At 41.9% G+C, this 22,877-nt stretch overlaps 1 protein-coding gene across 2 annotated transcripts in view; it reads right to left on the bottom strand.

The window, feature by feature from the left end:
* The window catches only part of SEMA3E (semaphorin 3E), a 182,924-nt gene that overhangs the window by 67,319 nt on the left and 92,728 nt on the right, over positions 1-22,877 (bottom strand). For both annotated transcript variants that reach the window (XM_028728769.2, XM_028728770.2), the window contains exons 2-3: positions 12,220-12,380; positions 2,090-2,149 (exon numbers count right to left, since the gene is read on the bottom strand). In XM_028728769.2, the coding sequence (XP_028584602.2) occupies positions 2,090-2,149; positions 12,220-12,380 (221 nt within the window). The remainder of the gene's footprint in view (positions 1-2,089; positions 2,150-12,219; positions 12,381-22,877) is intronic.

Raw genomic sequence — 22,877 nt, 5'->3', positions numbered from 1 at the left:
AAGCAGAAAAGGGGCCTAGGCCTTCTTTCCATATTCTAATGCTAATATTATATACTGCTTCTTGGAAACCCTGAGAACGAAGGTGACAACACATGACTATACTCAGTCCTACTCAAAAGCATGTCCCTTTGGGGCTTACTTCTATAAGATCACAGCCTAACCCCCCCCAAAAAAACCCCCACATCAGGCCAAACCTGGAGGCCTAGGTAAAAGGTAAAGGTAAAGGTACCCCTGCCCGTACGGGCCAGTCTTGACAGACTCTAGGGTTGTGCGCTCATCTCACTCTAGAGGCCGGGAGCCAGCGCTGTCTGCAGACACTTCCGGGTCACGTGGCCAGCGTGACAAGCTGCATCTGGCGAGCCAGCGCAGCACACGGAATGCCGTTTACCTTCCCGCTGGTAAGCGGTCCCTATTTATCTACTTGCACCCGAGGGTGCATTCGAACTGCTAGGTTGGCAGACGCTGGGACTGAGCAATGGGAGCACACCCCGCCGCGGGGATTCGAACTGCCGACCATGCGATTGGCAAGTCCTAGGCACTGAGGCTGTTACCCACAGCGCCACCCGCGTTCCTGGAGGCCTAGTAACTCTTAAATAGGACAAGACACCATTGCAAAAATCCCCCTTTCTAACCTACTGTAAGGGGTCTCATTTCTCTTTGCAAAGGTGTTGTGGCTGGCCAGGTATTCGACTGCCCCTAATTTTTGCAGTTCCAAACAGAATCCAAAACCAAGTCCTGGTGGGAAAGTCCTCAAAGCTGAGCTATGTTTGGCTTGGCATTTCACAAGTTGTCCAGGCCTGCTATCAGTAGTGCTAAATCACTACTAAACAAGTGATTTAGAAAAGCGTGAAAACATCTGCCAAATGTTCTATTGCTCTGGACTGAAGCAAGTTATAAGCAAGGTGCATCAAAATTGACATGTTTTGAGTTATGCATTTTGAAAGAATTTTGAAGGGGATGTTTCAGGAATGATTTAAATTATTATTTTTCTGAAACAGATATGAGATAAAAAGCTTAGGAAGTCAAAAGGAGAAGTTATTTTAAATGGTAGAGAGAAAGTGACTTCAGTATTTAATATTTTTGTAACCTATCCATGGTAACATCTTACGCTCTTGAAAACTATAACCTTAAAGATGGTTTCATGTGCACCCTTCTGAACTGTGAAGTTCAGATGGGCCTTAGTGTCAAATTAAAATAACAGAAGAACTCTTTACATACACCTAGGAGACTCCCTCAGTCAGTGCTATAACCTTTATGGAATATACTGTTGGGCGGATCTCTGATCTGATCAGCTGTTACACCAGGTATCAAAGAGCTGTCCCAGGTGAGGTGAGGCTGCTCATCTCTTGTACCCACCAGGGCTGCTAGAACAATGTGGCCTATGATGCAGCTGGTCAGCTTTTTTTATAACATGCTGATAACAGGAATACACCTGTGTGCCTCTCCTGCATCTAAGGTGGTCAATTCAGGGCTTAAGCCTCATTCCTATGATCTTGAAGGAAAGCCAGAATGAAGGCAGGGTCAAGCTCTCTCTCTCTCTCTCTCTCTCTCTCTCTCTCTCTCTCTCTCTCTCTCCCCTCCAACATTTCTCCGATGAAAATAAGGACATCCCATTCCATAATGATAATATTACTATTTATACCCCACACATCTTACTGGGTTGCCCAGTGGCTTCCAACATACATAAAAACATAATTAAACATTTTAAAAAAACCCTTCCCTATTCAGGATTGCCTTCAGGCAGCTCAGGGGTCAGGTAACTCCATACCCTCCAACATTTCTCCAATGAAGATAGGGACGTTCTTCAGAAAAGCAGGACATTCAGAGATCAAATCAGAAACAGGAATGACTTCTCTAAATCAGGGACATTCCTGGAAAATAGGGGCACTTGGAGGGTCTGCAACTGGGGGCTGTGCCCTCATGTTCATGAGTGGATGCTAAAGGAGGCAAATATCTTCAACCCTGTTTGAGTGCCATGTAAAATGGGGGCCCTGTGCATGTGGGAGAGAGGGGTCTTGCATAAAGAGGGGTTCCCGGCTCTGATACTCCCCTCCCTTCAGTAAATAGGAATATTCCAGTTAATACATACAGCATATCTTCCTTTGATTGTGCATTCCTCCACCTGCAGGGATGTAGTAGGCCAATGAATCTGTAATAAAATGAGTTATTTAATAATCTGGATAAAGGATCTGTAATTCTCATCTTTCCTTGTATGGAGCAGCCTCAACAACAACAACAACAACAAATCTTTATTATAGTCGTAGACCAGCATAAGGAGGGAGGGGTAGAATCATTTAAAATCATTTAAAATCTTTTTTAAAAAATGTTTTTTTAAAAACAACAACTAAAAGGAGTTAAAACAGAATACATACATAAAAATCCATAAGAATCCAAAAGAGGCTAAGAAAGTCTAAAAGAAGGGTTAGGAACATCAGACAAGGGTGAAAGAGTGCAAAAAGCTAGTATATACAAGACCACAGCTATCAGTCTACAGAGCACTCCAGTACAAGTGCTCATCACATCCAGCCTGTGGCACAGGTTATCATCTGACAAATATTGAACGCTGCTGTGCAGAATGTGGCAACGTTGTCTGCTGTAGCAGGATTGGTATCTGAAACCAGCAGGGAGGTATAGAATCGTCCTGTGAGCCCTGGGAACTTATGCAGTGATGGTAAAATGAGGCTATAATTCTCAGTTTATACTAATCCAACCTTTTGCTCATCTTTCCTTGTATGGAGCAGCCTCTGTTCTTGACTGAACAGAATGAAAGTGAAAATTTATCAGAAGAAACCGAGGTTATGTGAGAGGCAGTACGAATTCAGACATTTACAGAAGTTCATGGATACTTGAGGGAGAAAAGATTTTGGACGGGTTGGCCTACTCAATAGGCAAAATGAGGCTTTTAAAAATTATTAAGATTTTTCAAAATGCAATAAAAAACAAACTAATCTAAGCCCAAAAATAATTTTAAAAAAGCAAAAAAGGAGGAGGAGAAAGGAAAAGTCTGCTCTCACAGGTATATCTCAACTTTTGTCCCAAACAGAAAAAAGGTGAGTCCTATCAGCAGGTAACAAAGAGATATGAAACAGAGAAAGATAAGAAGAAAAAAGAAATAGGAATAGATGGAAAGAAATAAAAATACCCAGAACTTCCAGCTATCTGTCTGTCAGTTGTATATATGTACAGGATTACTTCAAAATATTTAAAATGTTCACTCCAAAATAATATCCAGTTGTTCTTCCTTCTGCTAGATGCTGTTTTTCCCATCCTCTATTTTTGAGGGGGAGGGCGTTATGTTATCTTGCACGCTGGTATTTTTTATTTATTGTTTTTATGATAAGTAAGCCTCCTCAAAAATGGTTTTTGATGGGGTGGGAATCAATATATCATGTAAATAAACACATAAACAGATAAATAATCTAGCCTCCATACAACTGTCCAATAAGTCAATTCATTCCGCAAGTGGCAGTATGGGCCAGGGCATTCCCAATGGACAGCCAAAATCCAAACCATTATCCATTTCCGACTGAGTTTTAAACAGTTTATGTTTGAAAAGCAGGATGACGTTCAAGAACGTGGAAACTTGCAACTTCTCACCAGCAGATTATGGAGCCAACTAAAGGGTATTACCATGGATAAATCCATCTTTCAGCCGAAGAAAGTAACTTGGCCAACATCCTTTTTGCACATATGCACAGACAGCACATGAGTGGATTTATAGCCTTTGCACAATGCAGTCCCTCTCCTTGATTGCAAGTGTTTAATTGCTGAATATTTTCCATGCAGATAATGTAAGCTATGTTTGCACAGTACATAAAGCCAAAAACTAATTGATTGTAAATGGTGGCCTTTAGCCCTCCATGTGTGATTTTCCTAGGTATTATATACTGTTGGAGAATTCCTCATGATGACTACATCCTTAACTTGGTATTGGGTGCTTGCCAAGATGACAACCTTTTGGCAAACTGGCAACCCCTATCGCTCAGTGATTACTCTAGAGCATTTGAGCTGGAATGATATTATACTAGCACACATTTTGTTGGCCTTTGTGTGGGACTTTTTTTTGTTCAAACAGAGTTATTCAATAACTGTCATGGCCATGAGTCAGTGTCTGAAGCATTTTGTAATTTTCAACACTAGCAATTTTTCTTTATCCCTCACATTTATTTCACCTTTGAAATACACAAAGCATGCAAGAAATTTATGCTGGGGGGGGGGGCGGGAGAGCTGAAATGATAGCAGGAAGTAGCTTTGAAATATATCTCTAGAAATGAGTGACTTAAAATTATCCCACTTTTTTTTTTAAGGTGTACACTACAGACAGAGGTGTGGTGGCTATCCAGCGTATTGCATAGTCATCTGTGTTTATTCAGTGCCGTAATGACCACTCCCCGCTTAAAACAAGGGCGCCCTTTGCGTGGACGCGTGCAGCCCCTAGATCTGGAGCGGCTCCATCAGCATAGGCTTGGCTTTGCCTTCCCTCAGGTGGGATACCTGGAGGTCTCCGCCTACCTCAGTCAGTTGTCCAATCCCACCTGGGGAAAGCATTGCCAAGGAGACCAGGCCAGGTAGGGGAGGGATTACCTGCCCACACAATAGAGGGAGGATCTTACCTGGGAATCCTCACTTGGCTCCAGAGCTTCTCCCACCCTACCCACCCTCAGTTAATGTCTTATTTTGCAGGTTAACTTTTCTTCACAGGTTTTGCAGGCTAGCTTTTCTTCACAGGTATGCGGGCGCTGCTACGTAAGGTCGCTGTTAAAGGGCCGGAAAGGAATTTCCCTGCATTGGCAGGTTTCGCCTTTCCTGTAGCAAAACGTCACAACATTGGCGGTATCAGGCCTTGGGCGGAATCCTTTAGTCCATCTTCCTCTTTGCGGTGGCGATACCAGGGTTCCCCGTTAAAGGGGTTTCTGAAGGGAGGCTTTGACCGTACGCTGAAATGTCGTCATTGCTCTCCCCTGCGGCGGCGGCATAACGGGGGCGGCTCTCTCTGCTTGAACATATGTTCTCCAGAGCCGGCCCATCCCCCCCCCACACACTGGATAACCCTGATGCTCCCTAGGTCCCCGGCTGGGGACTGGGGAGGGAAAATGCCCAATGCCTGAGCCAAGGTCTACCCACATTTGAAATTTAATAAAGTTGTGGCCAATTTAATCCCATAGCACGTTGTCTTGAGTCATTATTCTACATGACGGGGGGGGGGGGGACCGCTCGGGATCTGGGGACTCCGCCTGTCCACGCAAATCACTGGCCCTTGGGAAATGGCTCTATTCCCCTGAGGCCTGGAGTAGCTAAGAATTACAGAGAATTTGGTGGACAAGGCCTTTTGTGGTTGGGACAGCTGTGCCCTGCTCCCAGGGGGACATTTCCGCTGCTGTCATAGAGAATAAGGTTCTTGGATAAGGATGATCCCCACAAGTTAGGGGATGAGCAGTTATCCTCTTGGGTCAAAGACAGACCTCTAGAGGTGGAAGAATTTTGATAGTGGGCAATTTGAAAGTTAGGGATGTAATTGGGTGTGTGATGGGCAGGCAGACCATATGGTCACTTACCTGCCTGGCACAAAGATTGTGGATGTATCTAGAAAGTATGGCGAATAGTGTTGGGGAGGAGTGAGTGGCCATGGTGCATGTTGGCACCAATGACATGAGAAAATGTAGTCAGGCATGCTATGATTTAACAGAGAACGTAATGAAGATGCAGTATAGATGGTACCTGACCCCAGTCAGATTGGCCAAAATGTATAAAAACTGTAGTGATGTTTGCTGGAGATGCAATAATGGGGCAGGCACCTTCTTACACATATGGTGGGAGTGCAAAGAGATAGTAGGATTTTGGGATAATATTGATAGCAAACTGAAAAATATGTTTAGATTTTCATTTGAAAAAAAGCCGGAATCCTGTCTTTTGGGAATCATGACAGAAGAAAATTAAAAAAACGGTCAGACCAATATTTATGTATGTGACCATGGTGGCAAGGATACTATTCACCAAAAAATGGAAAAGTAGCAGTGTCCCCACAAAAACAGACTGGTTATCTAAAATGAGGGAATACTTTCATATTGCTGAATTAATGGGGACAATTAGAGGAAACATGGTACAAAAAGTTAATAAGGAATGGACTATCTTTAAGAAGTACCTTAAAATCTATGTGGAGAAAGTAGAACTCCTGACAGATATTGATTGAATCCAGAAAAAGCATAGAATGAAATTAGAGTAGAGTAGAGATGGAGGAAGAGATTAAAGAAATAACGAAATGCGTTTAAGCTAATAGGAAAAATAAACTAGTGCAATGAGAATGGTTGGAAGTCAAGTCACTACGTGGGTGTTCGTGTGGGGTAGGTTTATAGGTATGTATAGTATAGTTTTGTGTAGGTACGTTTTATGTTAGGAGGGTATTGTATTGTATTGTATTGTATAGTGTCATATTGTATTGTATTGTGTATGTCTTATATGTGTCTTATATGTTACATGTAAAGTAGATCTCAATAAATAAATAATAATGATTTAAAAAAGAAAATGTAGTCAGGTTCCATGTCCTGCTCTTGAATATATTAGATAGTACAGTGCAAAAAGAAAATGTGGGGTAATTAATAAAATAATTCACTGAATCCCTAGATCCAAAGTGAGGGGCTAAACACATTCCTCAGCAAGAGAGCCCCCAGCAGAGTTTAAAATCACTGAATAATGCAGCACAGTGAAGCATGGGATTAGTAGGCTGTTAGACCTTTTCAATATCCTGTTCTAGTCTGTTTTCAGCATTTCCCCTCTCTACCTCTCTTGCAAAGAACAGACTACATCATTAGTAAGTTTACATGCTTTACTTACAAACTCCAAAGATCAGATTCATATGTTATTCCATGCAGCATCAAAAGCACAGGCAAAAATATTGGGCTACAAAAGTCCTATCTTGTAGTAAGCAAGCTCAGGCACATCTTATCTCAATGAGCTCACATAGTGAGAGAGCGCGAACAAAGGAGGAAACTTAATTTCCTTCCAGGGGAGGGGCGTGACCTAGCTGAGTCTCGGAATACAGTTCTGTGATCTTAACCCCTTCATGCATTAACTAGTCCTAAGTTTGGTAGTTATATATTTGACTGCAATTTTCCACAAAAACCTACTGGGGATGCAGTTTTTTCCAGTGTGTTATCTGGGACTCAGCTACACAGCTGCAAATAAAGCGTTTTAAATGTGTTGTAAAGTGTAATATACAAATGTGACACTAGATGGAGACATTGAGCTATGCAAAACTTTTTTTTAAAAAAAGCATTTTCACAGCGTTTTTTATATGTGTGCATATTCCACCCTAGTTTGGAGAAAACGATAAAATGGGCTATCTATATCCCATTTTAGATATATGTACTTAATATAAAAAGGGACGCGGGTGGCACTGTGGTCTAAACCACTGAGCCTCATGGGCTTGCCGATCGGAAGGCTTTGGCGAGTGGATATCAGATTTACCGCCTGCTATACTGGGTTAAACCACAGAGCCTAGGACTTGCCAATCAGAAGGTCGGCGGTTCGAATCCCCGCAACGGGGTGAGCTCCTGTTGCTCGGTCCCAGCTCTTGCCCACTTAGCAGTTCGAAAGCACGTCAAAGTGCAAGTAGATAAATAGGTACCACTCCAGTGGGAAGGTAAATGGCGTTTCTGTGCGCTGCTCTGGTTCGCCAGAAGTGGCTTAGTCTTGCTGGCCACATGACCCAGAAGCTGTACGCCGGCTCCCTCGGCCAATAAAGCGAGATGAGCGCCACAACCTCAGAGTCGGTCACAACTGGACCTAATTGTCAGGGGTCCCTTTACCTTTACTTAATATAACATAAATGTAACCAAGTTGAGCATAAAAAAAGAGCAGCTATACAAATGAGACATATACAGTAGTACAAAATCCCATCTAACCTCTATGTAGCCTCACAAGAAGCCCTAATCTTATTTGAAAGGAATGCTTGGCATATTGTAGGTAGCTGATTGAGCGGTGAAGTGAATGGAATCTCTTCCAACCGAGCTTAAATGTGATAGTTCCTGAATCTTCCTGAGCTCCTTGGATGATAGAGGGGAAAATATGGGGATTCATAGTAGAACTTTTTTGTACATGTGTTTTTTTTAATACACACACGGACACACAAACAAGCAACTCACAAGTGCGAATCTACTTAATTTATTTTAAATGTGTTTCTTGAACCAAGTGACCTTTGGGGACCCGAAGAAATAGCCATAAAGCAAAGAGCCCAGAGAGAGTGACCACCTTACATTCTTTGCCAATTAAGTTATTTTCAAGTTATGGCCTCATAAAAATCCAAGTGCATTTTACATCCACCCAGGTTTTTATTGCTTCATCCTTGGAGATTCCTAAACCATTCCTTCTTGCTGAAATTTCTAAGATATCATTCAATTGTTTAATGAGAGAGCGAACACATCTGTGATGAACATGTTCCCTTTCTGTTGTTGAAAAATATTTGTTAATCAGACTCATCCATCAGGTTGAAGCCAAGCCGGCTAAATAAAACCTCGGTTCATAGCCACTCTTGGAAAAATGTGAACAGCACAGCAATCTGACCGAATCCAATACAATCCCTTTTCATGGGACTGAAGATAAAAAGAGATTTATTAAGACTGTGCACCATTACAGTAATTAAAGTATTTCTGTTAGTTCTGCTGACTTTAGTCTTTAGAGGGGGAAAGTAGACAGGATTATTTACATTATTATTCCTCACTATATCAGATTGTAATTGTGGGTTACATCCAAAACTATTTCTACTCAGAGTAGACACACTGGAATTAATGACCATTATTTACTTGGGTCCATTAATTTCAATAGGTCTACTCTGTGTGTAATTTAGTTGGAGTCAACCCATTGCTTCCACTCTTCTGCCTTTAATAATGAGAAAAACTCCTCCAAGATAGCTAACAAATCATGGCAGAAACATTACAATGAATAAGCTGGGCCCCACTTCCCAAAACTGACTATTTTCCTGGAAAATTGTCACGGAAATGTCATTCATTTTTTCTGCTGAAGACTGGGACTGAACATTTTAGGAGGACTCCAACTCAGCCCTAATTTTTTAATCTTAGTACTTCTTTCTTTCTGTAATTGGGAATGAAAGAGAAAATATAAAAAATGGCATTTCCTTCCAATAACAAGTGATGTTATTTGTTAATGAAACTGCAAGTTGTTTGACACACAAAAAGGCAGCTGTGGTGGATTTGCTGCAAACTGAAAAGCCGCTATTTGGATGGGTTTAATCAAGATTTCAGTTAAGAGGCAGATGACCAATCAACTACACGTTCGTTAATTGGAACACAATCCCTAGTTGGAATCTGACAGCATTAAGGTAGAATTATTTTTTGTTTAGTCGTTTAGTCTTGTCTGACTCTTTGTGACCCCATGGACCAGAGCACGCCAGGCACTCCTGTCTTCCACTGCCTCCCGCAGTTTGGTCAAACTCATGCTGGTAGCTTCGAGAACACTGTCCAAACATCTCGTCCTCTGCCGTCCCCTTCTCCTTGTGCCCTCCATCTTTCCCAGCATCAGGGTCTTTTCCAGGGAGTCTTCTCTTCTCATGAGGTGGCCAAAGTGTTGGAACCTCAGCTTCAGGATCTGTCCTTCCAGTGAGCACTCAGGGCTGATTTCCTTCAGAATGGATAGGTTTGATCTTCTTGCAGTCCATGGGACTCTCAAGAGTCTCCTCCAGCACCAGAATTCAAAAGCATCCATTCTTCAGCGATCAGCCTTCTTTATTATGTAGAATTATTATTAAATGTAGAATTATTACATGCAAACATTTCATGTATATACTGTAAACTGCTCTGTGATTATCCTATGCTATAGGTCTCAGGTCTGTTGAGGAGCCTGTGCAACACATCACTCATTCATAATATGACCTTTTTTCTTTCTTTTGCACATTGGATAACTCAGGATAGAAATTTAAAAAGAGATGAATAAGGAATGCCTCTGCCCCACCCTATCAACTGCTAATGTTCTGCTTGCTTCCACTGTGGTTCAGGTGTGCATTGGAAATAAAACATTTTTCAAGATACTGTAAAACTCCAGTTGTCTCTCATCCAAAGGACACTAAAACTTGCAATGCTGCGTCTCGACAGCATAATAATATAGACTATTTTCCTCTACACATCTCCTTCCTTTCACATTTTTTTTGCATAGTGTTTCACAAATACTTATTATTTATTTGGCTGTCTTGCACTGAAGCCTCCAGGCAAAACAATGAGCTATGCAGGAAGTGAAGCAATAGTTATGAATCTAAAGAATCTGTTCAAACGGAATAAATATTCCTCCTGCAAACAGACATTGACTATTCAGTGTGTCATTTCATAGGATACAGACTTGGTCTTAATAGCTGAAAAAACACATTACTTTCTAAATGCCTTTGCATCCTCTTGCAATCCAGGATCCGTATGCTATCAGTGGACATAATCAGATGGAAATAATAGCTTGCCTTACAGTAAATTTTCCCTATTTTTGTCTGGAGGATTTCTGATGGTACTTCTTATAGAGATTGCTTTCCTATTGAGATAAACGTATATGGGCACCTCTTGAGGGTTTGCGGCACCTGCTTATCACCCTGAAATTATATACCATGGTAATCAGATAAAGCTGCTTCTTTAGATGTGCTGTAGATGCTTTGAATTGATGCAGATGAAAGGCTTTTTAAAAAGATAATTCACAAAATAGGTGGATTCCCCACTGCTGGCATGTAAGTGGTGTAACATTCGTCGTTTCCCAAGCTGAGCTAAAAGTCACAGGCAAGAGATGGCAGTAGAGCTTCTGAAGTCTCCAACAAGCTGGAAGGATGCCCATCCAATTTCCAAGCGGTGGTAGAAAGGTGAAAGATGTCAAATGAAACCAAAACCTCAGATCTAACATCTTTGAGGTTTCATGTCAAATGGCATGTAACTTTTGTTATTTTTGTTACATCTCTGCCAATCTCTACCTCCAGCACAAAGCAATCCTTCCTTCCTTAAGCTTGCACAAACATTTGTGGCTTAAAACGCAGTCAGGTCATTCTTTCTCTTAGTTTGGATTGAAGCTGGCTTGGGGCGGAAATGTATCAAAACACGGCAGGATAGATACAGGATATGTACGGATAGTGGCCGACATCATACATACACTGCTTTCTAAATCAGCAGTGGGGGCCACGGATGCAGAGCGAATGGGAGCATGTACACAACTGAATTTAGTGGCAACTTTATCTACTAAGAGACAGAGCAACGGAGAGGCAAGAAACTGCAAAAATTAACCCACGAGAAACTGTGCACTCAAAGTAAATGCAAGAAGTGAATGCCAAAAAAAGAGAAAGATTATGTACAATCCCTTTCAATTACCCCAGTTATGTGTTACATTCAAGGTAAGATCTCAGCACATGAGGAAATTAATAATAATAATAATATTTTTTTATTTATACCCTGCCCTTCCCCGTTCAAAAACCAGGCTCAGTCCGGCTAACAACAAATTTAAAACACTTAATTGTAAAAGCAGCATAAAATAAGGTATAAAAGCATGAATAACAATAAAATTCAAAATTCAAAAATCAGTTAGATAATCCCCAGGGTTAGCTGGCTGAATTGGTCCGACTTGCGCCACCGAGGAGGCCATGTGAGAATTAGCTGTGGGATCTCAGTGCGGGTGATCTTCATAAAAAGGGAGGGGGAGGGAAGAGAAGGGAAATAAAAGATCAGGCTGAATTCAAATTAAAGGCCAGGCGAAATAGCTCTGTCTTACAGGCCCGGCGGAAGGAGGTTAAATCCTGAAGGACCCTAGTCTCATGAGACAGAGCATTCCACCAGGTCAGAGCCATCACTGAAAAGGCCCTGGTGGAGGATAGTCTGACTTCCTTAGGGCCTGGGACCTCTAAGCTATGGTTATTCATGGACCTTAAGGTCCTCTGCGGCGCATACCAGGAGAGGCGGTCCCGTAGATACGAGGGCCCTAAGCCACAAAGGGCTTTAAAGGTCAAGACCACAAAGGGCTTTAAAGGTCAATTAACACGCATAAGGCCTCATTGAAGTGGACATTTTGGAATGAGCTTGCTCAAATGGTGCTCCCAGAGTATTGTGCTCCTTGTATTCCATTTGGTAAGACAGCCTCCTTCCTGCTCCACAAGAGAGAGAGAGAGAGAGAGAGAGAGAGAGAGAGAGAGAGAGAGAACCCCACATTATAAAGAATGTCTTGCTATTACTGTAGCATATATAGTTACTGTACCTCTCTGTAATTTTCACTGACTCGGTCTAAACTGAGAGAATATACCAGGTTCTTTCCTCCCACAAAGAGCCGGTCTTGATACTCATCCAGAAGCATTACATGAAGGCCGAGGTATCCAGATGGACTATGGAAGACTGATGTTCTGTTCAAATCCCAGAGCTCTGAAACACAACCAAAGTGTACATTATAAGTGCTGAAAAGCCTTACACTCATATTCCCTTGGGAAATTAGGGAAATGGTTCCGGGACAGTTAGATCTTCCCAAGCTTTTAACTTTATGGAATACCTGGGGTTTCGTTTTTGAATTCCCTTAACCTTAAAGGAAGGCTGAGTGGAGAGCTTTCCAATTCAATATTGGTTCTCAATGCATCACTCGTACACTCACACAATAAAGAGAATCTTCTTTTCAAGAAAGATATCTTTAGAAAAAATCAGAAAGGTTAGATTAAATCAATTGAAAGTCCTCTTTCATCCTTCTACTTGCCAGAGCTATACAACTGTATTGTCCTGACATAAATTGTCTAATGCCTAACAAGCTTATACTGGGGTAGCTAGATTTTGCACACAATTATATGCTGACACTTACTACAGGACTAAGAGTATAGATTTGTAGATTATATATCCTAAATTAAATTCTTCTCAAAAACCCCCAACACCCTACAACCACCAAAGATGCCATAATAAAGGTATTACAAGATACTACAAGACATGTCCATGTCTCCAAGAGGTGTAACCATTGCTGTGATATCTTTGGTGACTATTATTCCAAAATATGCATTCTAGTCTTATGGTTCTGTCTTGAACCTGTCAACCTCATGTTGGCAAGGATGAAAAAGCAAGGCCGTTTCTTTTGCAGCCTTGGAAAAGGATCAAAACAATTTCTACTTCAGAACCATTGCCATAAAGAGCTGCAAGTTCTTGTGAGCCTTAGACATGTAGACTGCTTCTGCTATTTGATATTGTTTTGATTGATGTATTTTATGTATTCTACTTTCATTTTATATTTATTTTGCATTAGCCTTTGGGCCAAAAGGTATATAAATATATGTGGTGACTAAAAATACACTACCACACCATCAGGTCTGATGTCTGATGGAGCAAAGGTTGGAGCTTAGAAGCACACAATTTCAAAGATAGAAAGAAAGATCTCAAGTGATGAGTGATGGTGTAGATAATGTCATTATGCAGTTTGGTCACTAAGAGGTACTAAACCTTAGCTATACCTGGGTTCTGTCACAGATGTCCTATTGCTGTTCTTAGTTAAGAGAAACCCTGTCCTTCTTCCTAACTTGTCTGTTCTTGAAGCCTTCCAAGTCAATGACACTTGGCCCAGCTCAGCCTAACATGAGATTGTTTTCCAGTCTACTCTTACCTCTCAAGCAAGCTTACACTTGTGCACTAGGGGCAGGAGAACATTAGCTGGGGGCGAGAAAAGCTTGCAGGTGAAAGGAGATGCTTCATCAGCCTCATCTTTAAGGTATGAATGTTCTGGAAATACTCAAGAGTTGTTTAAGGATTTTAGTTTCCTTCTGAATAGCTTTGGGGAAAGAACTAAGATCTCAGGTGAGAAACCTTCTAGAAGGAAGGGGGAAAGCTAGTTTCCACAGGACCCATCTTGAGGCCCTGTTCAAAAATTCAAACCAGATGGCTTTTGTACTTTGGCTAAAAGAAAAATACTAGATAAAATAAAAAGGAGAATTACTGGAATCCTGGGTTCAGGTTTGTGGCAAGTTCTGTTGGGTGAGAGAGCCCTAGCAGAGACTTTTCAGTCCTGTTCTCATGCGACCAGACACAATAGGCCGTGCATAAATATTTACAATATTCAGCATCCTTAGTACATTTTTTTTACAGAATCTTAGTACATTTTGATGTTCATTTTTCAATAGCACCAATACATTACAAGCAAAAAGGATGTCATGGCCAATGCTTTGCACTGAAAGTAAAACAGGTTCTCAACTGAAAAACATGAGGGGAAAACAATATTTTCCTCCCAGTTTGATTCGATGTGTATTTAAGCAGATACAGGTTACTCTTAGTCTCAAGTAAGTGTGAAAACTGACAACATATTTCATTTTAATAATGAGCACTCACACTTTACATTGCGGGTGCCCTTTGTGGGATCGCTCATGGTGCTACAGTTCCCAGGGAGCTTACTGGCAACAGGGGCTGGCTTGCCTCTCAGTGTTAATTTTTGGAGGTTCTTGCCCAGCCTCAGTAATCAAGTTTCTTGCGGGGAGGTGGGGCCAGCCCCATTTATAAATAGGGGGTGGAGCTGACAGTAGCCAGGCAGTCGGCTCTGGAGCTTCACCCACCCAACCCTCCCTTTGTTTAATGTTTCTTGTTTGCAGGTTAACTTTTTCTTCCTGCTTAGCAGGTGATGCTACGGTCTTTGACTGGTTGCTGTTGAAGGACCGGGAAGAAATTTTCCTGCATTGGCAGGTTTTGTCTTCCCTGTAGCAATTCGTCACACCTTTGGCGGTTATGGCCTTGGATGGAATCCTTTAGTCTTTAGTTCTTCCCTATATGGGGGGCGGGGCGTGAAGAGGTGATTCGCCCCCCTGCATCAGCGATTCCAGGGTCCCCTCTTAAAGGGGTTATATATATGGGTGTCCCTGGCCATACATTGAAAGGCTGTCAGTGAACTACCCTGTGTGCAGGGATATGGGCTGGGCTGCCTGCTACACTTACATCTCGCAGAGCACCCCCATATCCCATTTACCCTGATGAGCCCTGGTTCCCCCCGGCTGGGGGGCTGGGAGGGATACACGCCCAAGGCCTAAGCCAAGGTCTTCCTATAGTCAGACGTTCAATAAAATTGTGGCCTAATTTTAATTCCATATAACATTGTCAGAGTCTTTATTCCTTCCTTATGATCCCTGGGGGCTGGAGCTGTCACTGCCTGGTCATGCAATGGGAAGCTTTATAGAAAGGTGACTGAGGTTAGCACCAAAATGAAGAAGAAAAAATTCTCTTAGAACAGTGAATCGTATGACCCCCGATAGTTTTTTAGTGGAAGGCACCTCAGTCATTATCTATTGTACACCTAGTTGATATTCCAGTCAGAGCTGTGAAGACATTTCTGACAGACAGACAGGTGAAAGATTTTACAGAGTATATCGTTTGCACAAGCAGACCTACTTCACACATTCTGTAACCTCTTGTGAAATCTTCCTCAATCTCAAGTAATTATATGGAACATCCTTCAAGGAAGATGCCTTCCAGATGTGGGGCACTGGTGAGTGGCATTTTGAACTCATCAATATGCAAGGGACCCCTTTCATGATTTCTTTATGGAGCAACGGTCCACGTTACCATATGTCCCAAGCAATAATATCCCAGACTGTTTAATGTAATAATCTACAAAGTTCATGTAATGTGAGCAGACCATCTAACGGGCATCTCGTGTCTTCAACTATCAATTTAGGAAAGGGCTGTCAAATGGATTTCCTGCCATTCTTAAACCTGGGAATATTTGTCAGGATGTTGGCAGGCTACCAAGACATTTAATTTGTCTACGTTTCTTGGTACCTGCTGGAGAAGAGAATGCAAAAAATGCCTTTTTAAAAATGATAGACTTAGTCAGGTGTGGGGGGAAGACAGAAAGACTTCTTGTTTGGAGGAGGAGCAAAATTAGATGACAATCCAACCTCCTGGCCAGTGGTGGCAAGGCCTGATGCAGAACTTCTGTCTACACAGCCCTGCTGCTCGTGCCACCCAGGGGTGTGGGGCGGGGTGGGTGTGGAAGGGACAGTACAATGTCCCTTTCTAGATTTCACCAGAAAGTGGAAATGGACCAGATACCTCAAGCAATCTCGTCCATGGGCATGCATAATTGTTCAAAGTTGTGCTTTATTTTAAAGCATTCCCATGCCATAAATTGGAGGTGCAAAAGCGAATTGTAATTCATAAAGACAAGTCAACATCTGAAATTAAATGGAGTGATTATTGTTCTTAGAGCAGGTTAAGTGTTTCATGAAGTTCAGAAATTTATCCTCACACTTTAAAAAAGAAAAGAAAAGAGTGGACCCTTTTTTCCTTTTTTTTTTACTGGAGCCATCCTGAAGACAAGCAAGACAGAGTGGTTTACATTTCCCCTTCTCAGTTGGATCTGGTTGCTATTACTGCACAGAATCCAAAAGGCTGTAAAAACACGAGACACATCTACACTGTAAAATTGGTTACAGCCTGTCTAGATTTTTAAGCGGCTCTGTATGACTGAAATTATTTTCCTAATTTTTCCTCTGTCATCTCCTATAAGAACTTGGTTTATGCTCCTTTGTGAACACATATCAAATTCAGCTAGTGTCATTGAAACTGATCTGTTTTTAGATCTTAACAATGGAAATATAAAACATAACAAACCTGCCAAGATCTATGGCAGGAGTCTTTTTATAATCCTACTGAAACCAAAGTTCATGATCACAAAGAATTATGGTGTTTGCTTCCCCTCCTAGGTTTCCACTGGGAGATTGGAGTTTCCATGAAAGGGGGTGAGGCAGAAACTCTACATATGAACATTAAGCAACTTGTATAGCTTCAGATTTTACAATTTAGCCTTAGGAACAGGTTCCTCTCCAAACAAATAAATGAGCACCCTTTCAAATAAACTAATTCAATAACAAACTGGTAATTATAATCTAATAAAATCCCTAATCTAATATTGAAACAAACAAGTTCTCTAGTATCCTTTTTCAATCTTCCTTCAGATTTTTTGGAAGAGAACAGCATTAAAATGTTAACCATTTTATTGGTGGTCTCTTCTCAAAAAACAAACTTGAAAGAGACATTTCTTTTTTAAAAAAATGGGAGTGAGGGTGGGCATAAAGTTTACTGTTTGGGAGGGTTCTTTTGCATTTCAGAATATCTATATCTACATCTACATCATCTACATCTACATCTACATCTACATCTACATCTATATCTATATATCTATATCTATATATCTATATCTATCTATCATCTATATATCAGAGGCTTACAACTCATAATCTCCACACAGATGAAAGGTTGAAGATTTTGAGACTAGATAATAGAGATTCCCATTGTTCTGCCAAATCAAAATTCCTATTGACATCAATATGTGACAGACAATCTCACTGTCAGCAACGTACTTGATGTCAACTGTACAGCTAAGTCAGATTTGAGACTAATGATTCAGAGAAGCAAATTTCCAAGAATTGTCTAAACTGGAACATGTGATGTTCCCTTACGCCAAGTCAGACAGTTGACCCACTCAGATCCGGTATTATTTCCTCTAACTGCGAGTAGCAATTCAGGGTCTCAGGCTGAGGAACCTCCCAGCCCTGCTATCTAAGATCCTTTAAATTAAGGTGGAAAGTGAGCCTGAGACCTTCCTTATTGCAAAGTCACATGCTGTGCCACTGAATTATAGCCTCTCCACCGAGGGATCACAACATTATGGAGAAGGGGATATGATATACCTATAAAACCAGCCAGCAACACTGCCATACTAATCTTGGAAATGAGTAAGAGAACACTTCTTTGTACACTATCTGAACATCATGGTCAACTCCAGCAGGACGCCTTCCTTGGTGGCTGCTCCACAGTGACCTGCCTTCGTAGAATAGAGCAGTATCTCTACAGAGAAGTTCAATGCCAGGAGCTTTTAGCCCCATCACAATTCTGGGTCATATGTATCAGCTAATCACATGAATGTATGGAAGTGAGAGCTGGACCACAAAGAAGGCTGATCGCCGAAGAATTGATGCTTTTGAATTATGGTGCTGGAGAAGACTCTTGAGAGTCCCATGGACTGCAAGAAGATCAAACGCATCCATTCTTAAAGAAATCAGCCCTGAGTGCTCACTGGAAGGACAGATCGTGAAGCTGAGGCTCCAGTACTTTGGCCACCTCATGAGAAGAGAAGACTCCCTGGAAAAGACCCTCATGTTGGGAAAGATGGAGGGCACAAGGAGAAGGGGGCGACAGAGGACGAGATGGTTGGATAGTGTTTTCGAGGTTACCAGCATGAGTTTGACCAAACTACGGGAGGTAGTGGAGGACAGAGGTGCCTGGCGTGCTCTGGTCCATGGGGTCACGAAGAGTCGGACACGACTAAACGACTAAACAACAACAACAATCACATGAACTGACTCCAATGAAAACTTTGAAGTAATGTTAGAGAAATGAATTCATACAAGCAAGCCACCATTTGTCTAGTCATGAACATTCAGACAGCAGCGTATTCTGACTTCCTGACATTTCCTTACGTGGTATTTTACACAACCTAAAAGTGTCTTCTGAAAATCTAGTGGAATCTACTGGAAGCTTAGTGATCATTTCCATGTTAATTGCTTCCAGAAAAATATATATGCAACCCTGTTAATCAGGAGCTTTAATTTAAAACCCAACACCTGGTCCAGAGCAGTTATAACTGACACCGTACACCAGTGTTTGCTTGTATTGTCATAGTTTACTGTTCTAAGGTAAAGGTAAAGGTACCCCTGCCCATACGGGCCAGTCGTGACCGACTCTGAGGTTGCGCGCCCATCTCGCTTAAGAGGCCAGGGGCCAGCGCTGTCCAGAGACACTTCCGGGTCATGTGGCCAGCGTGACAAAGCTGCTCTGGCGAGCCAGCACCAGCGCAGCACACGGAAACGCCGTTTACCTTCCCACTATAAAGCGGTACCTATTTATCTACTTGCACTTTAAGGGTGCTTTCGAACTGCTAGGTGGGCAGGAGCTGGGACCGAACGACGGGAGCTCACCCCACTGCGGGGATTCGAACCGCTGACCGTACGATCGGCAAGTCCTAGGCGCTGAGATTTAACCCACAGCGCCACCCGCGTCCCCCACTTTACTGTTCTAGTTGTATGTTAAAAACAATCATAATGAAGAAAACTTTTTTGGGGAAGAAAGGTTAATATTTTTCTCTGATCAACCACTCATTCTCAAAAAGCTTTCACCAGAGTCAATGCCTCTCATTAGTCCTTGCGTTCTTGGTGATTTATTAATACACACTGAGTAAACTATTTTGCTTTATTTTTGCTTTATTTTTGTTTTGCTTTAAACAAATACAAATAAATATAAACAACCAAAATTACAAAAGAAAAATCCTTGATAATAATAATGGAAAAAGCTAAAAAAAAACTACAAAAAAATGAAAGTACATGGCATAGAACATAAGCCATTATGGGAAAGAAAAAAGAAAGAGGAAATAAGGAGGAGAAGGAATAAAAAAAAAGGGGGGGGGAATGAGCCAAAACACAAGAAGGCTCGTCTATTGTACGCTTCTATCAAGGTCACAACAGATCATTATTCTTATCAGTTCTCTCTATCTGCATTCCATAGAATCCCTCATCTTGGTATCAGGGAACATAAGGCAAACGAGTAAACTATTTTGAACATCATCAAAACCTCCCTGAGTCTTGAATGGGAAAATTTGGGAGAGGGGGGAATTTGGGGAAATGAGTGAATGCTTCAGCGACCTTTAAACCAGGCATAGGCAAACTTGGCCCTCCAGATGTGTTGGGACTGCAGTTCCCATAATCCCTGACCACTGGTCCTGTTAGCTAGGAATGATGGGAGTTGTAGTCCCAAAACATCTGGAGGGCCGAGTTTGCCTATGCCTCCTTTAGACCCCAAAACTTGAAGGTCACCAAACATGGTATTTCGGGGGAACTAAGGTACTGCTTTGCAAACTAGCACACCTATCTCATTGCCCCCTGTTCAACATGTAGATTGTAAAATGAATAGGCATTCAATACTTCAATACTCCAACACTTTTCCTGTCAAAAGGTCACGGAAACATTTAAACAGTCCGGAATGTGGAACAATACTATGCTCTTTTTATCTGCCAGCAGTGTGGTTACGAATATTTTATAATGCACATCAAATTAAAATCATTTTAATAGTTGAAATCATGGATCATTATGTTTTAGAAAGCACGCGTGGTTCAAATAAAGCAACGTATTTCTTCTGATCAGCCACAGACAGACAGGTCCTTGGGGACGCTGGTTTATTAAGGTGTACCAGTCACTACACGCTTATTACCAGTTGAGACAGAGTGGAATTCTTCCTACAGTGTTTTGACAGAAAAGGTATCTGCTGCCTTCATTTAAAATGAAGATGCCGAATTTGAAGAGGTGGGGGCAGGGAGGGTTGGTCTTCGGAATGATGTTTAAATTGAATTTCCTTTGAAATAATGGATAGAAGCAATCTATCCCTGGAGAGTTACACTGGGCGTTCAATCCACAGGCTAGCATGGCATGTGACTGGCAGCTCATGTAAAGCTATCTTGATCCCAAAACATCTAAAGGAATAACAACACAAAAGCAGCATTGTACTGACAAGGAAAGGGAGGGGGCAGAGAAAGTAATGGAACAACAACAAAAAAAGGACATTTCCCCTCCCATAGAAACCCATAGATTTCAAGTTGCGCCGTTAAAACTGGGGATGGGGAAAAAATTATGGCATATCCGTTGAAGAATGCAAAGTGACAAATTGAGTCCAGAATCAGAAAATATAAACAGTTAATAAATGATGTGTAAAAAGAAAGTTCTCATCATTTCTAGGATCAATCCTTTCCACGTGGAGCAGCAGGATCTTGGACTGATACAGTTTTCAAAAACAGTACAGGGGCAGCGTCTTTCAGTTGGCGTTAACAACTGGAAAGGCGCCACTCATTCCAATATGCAGGGATTTACTGATTTGCACGGGATAAGGCCACATGTTTCCTATCTCATGCAGCCTGCGAAACGTGACAGTTGATACAAATTGCTGTATTGTTATGTACTGTCCCAATAAGCCCCTTCTTTGCACGTTCAGACCTTCGGCAGAGTATCAGCAGGAATTCTGGATGCACACAAGCACACCATCATTAGCAAAATAATCCAGCTAAATCAGATTGTGAATTTTCACAAGTCTGATTTATTAGCACGTTATTTGCACAACCCCCCCCCCCAAAGTCCTACTGCATTGTGATGCACTTCCAAAGGAATTTGGGCTCCAGAGTGACTTCTGTGCCCATAGAGGAAAACCGATGAATAGTACCAATCAGCTTCAGCTTACTGAGAATCTTAGTTTTTTGTTCCGTTCTGCCCCCCCCCCTTTTAAAGCAAGTTTCTGTGGCAGCTGAAATCTCAAAAGCTAAAGAAGAGGCTGAACCAGTTTTCCAGTGGTTTGCGATGATTCTTTGGCATCCTTGCCCTTCTCATGTTCAGCACAATGGGAGGAGGGAAAGCATACAAGCTTTTATAATTTATACAGGCTGTATAAATTTGGCTTCTCTTGACAGAAAATCTGGACTGACCAAGTGCAATATTCTGTTTTAACAGTGAGTACGTACAGCCCATTAAGTGGGTATATAATGTTTCATAATATGTTCAGTACATCTAAGATTTTACCACCAGCAAAATTACCATAATCCACATTGCGGATGCTGAGAGTGGCTTATCTAAGATTCCCCTGTGAGTTCATAGCAGAGGCAAGATTTGACCTTGATCCATATATTCTCTGTGCTGAACCACCTCCATTTATTTGATTTATGAAAAGTAAGATATAGGCACTCACACACATGCATCATCCGACTGAAAGCTTTTACATAGCTCTTTTGAAGCTGAAGGCACTGTCTTTGGACCTGCAAGCCCTAAATGCTGGTTATGAATACCCCATTCCTGGGCAAGGTTCTTGATAAGGTGCCTGCCAACCAGATCCAGGCAGTTTGGCTGAGGCTGTTTTGGGGGATCCATTTCATTCAGGGGTTTGGCTCAGTTTGAGCACCTCTGAAACCACCTTGGCCGACCTGTGCTTGTCCGGAGAGAGAAGGGGGAGTGTGACCCTGTTGATCCTCCTTGGTCTCTTGGCAGCTTTCAGTATCATCAACCAGGATATCCTTTTGCAGAAGTTGGGGAGCAAGCCCCACTTTGAGTCAGGCTCAGACTGAAGGGCATTGGCCCCAACTCAAAACAAAATCACCTTCATTCATTTCAAGCTCCGCACATCTTGAATACCTGCCTCATCCCGTGTGTGTGTGTGTGTGTGTGTGTGTGTAGATTTTCAAAGACTCCAGAAGTCTGGAAGTCACTGCTTTTCTGTTAGATTTAGATTTCTTCCTTCTCAACTTTAATAACAGAATTGTTAAGCATGACTCATTATTTTTTTTAACCACTTGCATAGCTGAATAGTCTCGCCTATAAGATCACATTATAATTTAACTTAAGTAAGGGCTGGAAGAAACAGACTTTGAAATTATGGCTCTGAAGGAATGTCTGCAGCAGTGTGTGGGGCCTTCCGCAATAAGTACACTCCCGCCGAAAACAAAATTTAGTGATATATTGTAGTATTGTTAAGGATTGAGGTTAAACAATCTAAAACAATGAGTACAGGAGCAGGCCCAGTTGGAAACGGCTTTCTTTAGTGTGCAGTTTGAAGCCATCTACCATGAAGCCATCTGCAGATCCACTTGAATGGTCCCCACAAAATTTCCTACAGCAAATTAAGGAGTAGCTGCTTCATATGCAACTTGTGACCCCTCCAGCCATTCACTGTGGTCTGCCGAGTGTTAAGATAGCTCCTTGTTTTTGCAGCAAGCAGCTCCTACCACCTTCTCCAGAGGCAATGTGTCCTCAGTGTCAGAAAGCTTGCCCTGCCCTGGAGAGCTGCTGCTAGTCAGATTACCGTATATTGTGCTGGAAGATA

This window comes from Podarcis muralis, chromosome 6 (assembly GCF_964188315.1).
Source record: "Podarcis muralis chromosome 6, rPodMur119.hap1.1, whole genome shotgun sequence".
In the NCBI taxonomy this organism is placed as follows: Eukaryota; Metazoa; Chordata; class Lepidosauria; order Squamata; family Lacertidae; genus Podarcis; species Podarcis muralis.
The sequence above is the reverse complement of the archived record's forward strand: the minus strand, read 5'-3'. Positions and strand labels throughout refer to the sequence as shown.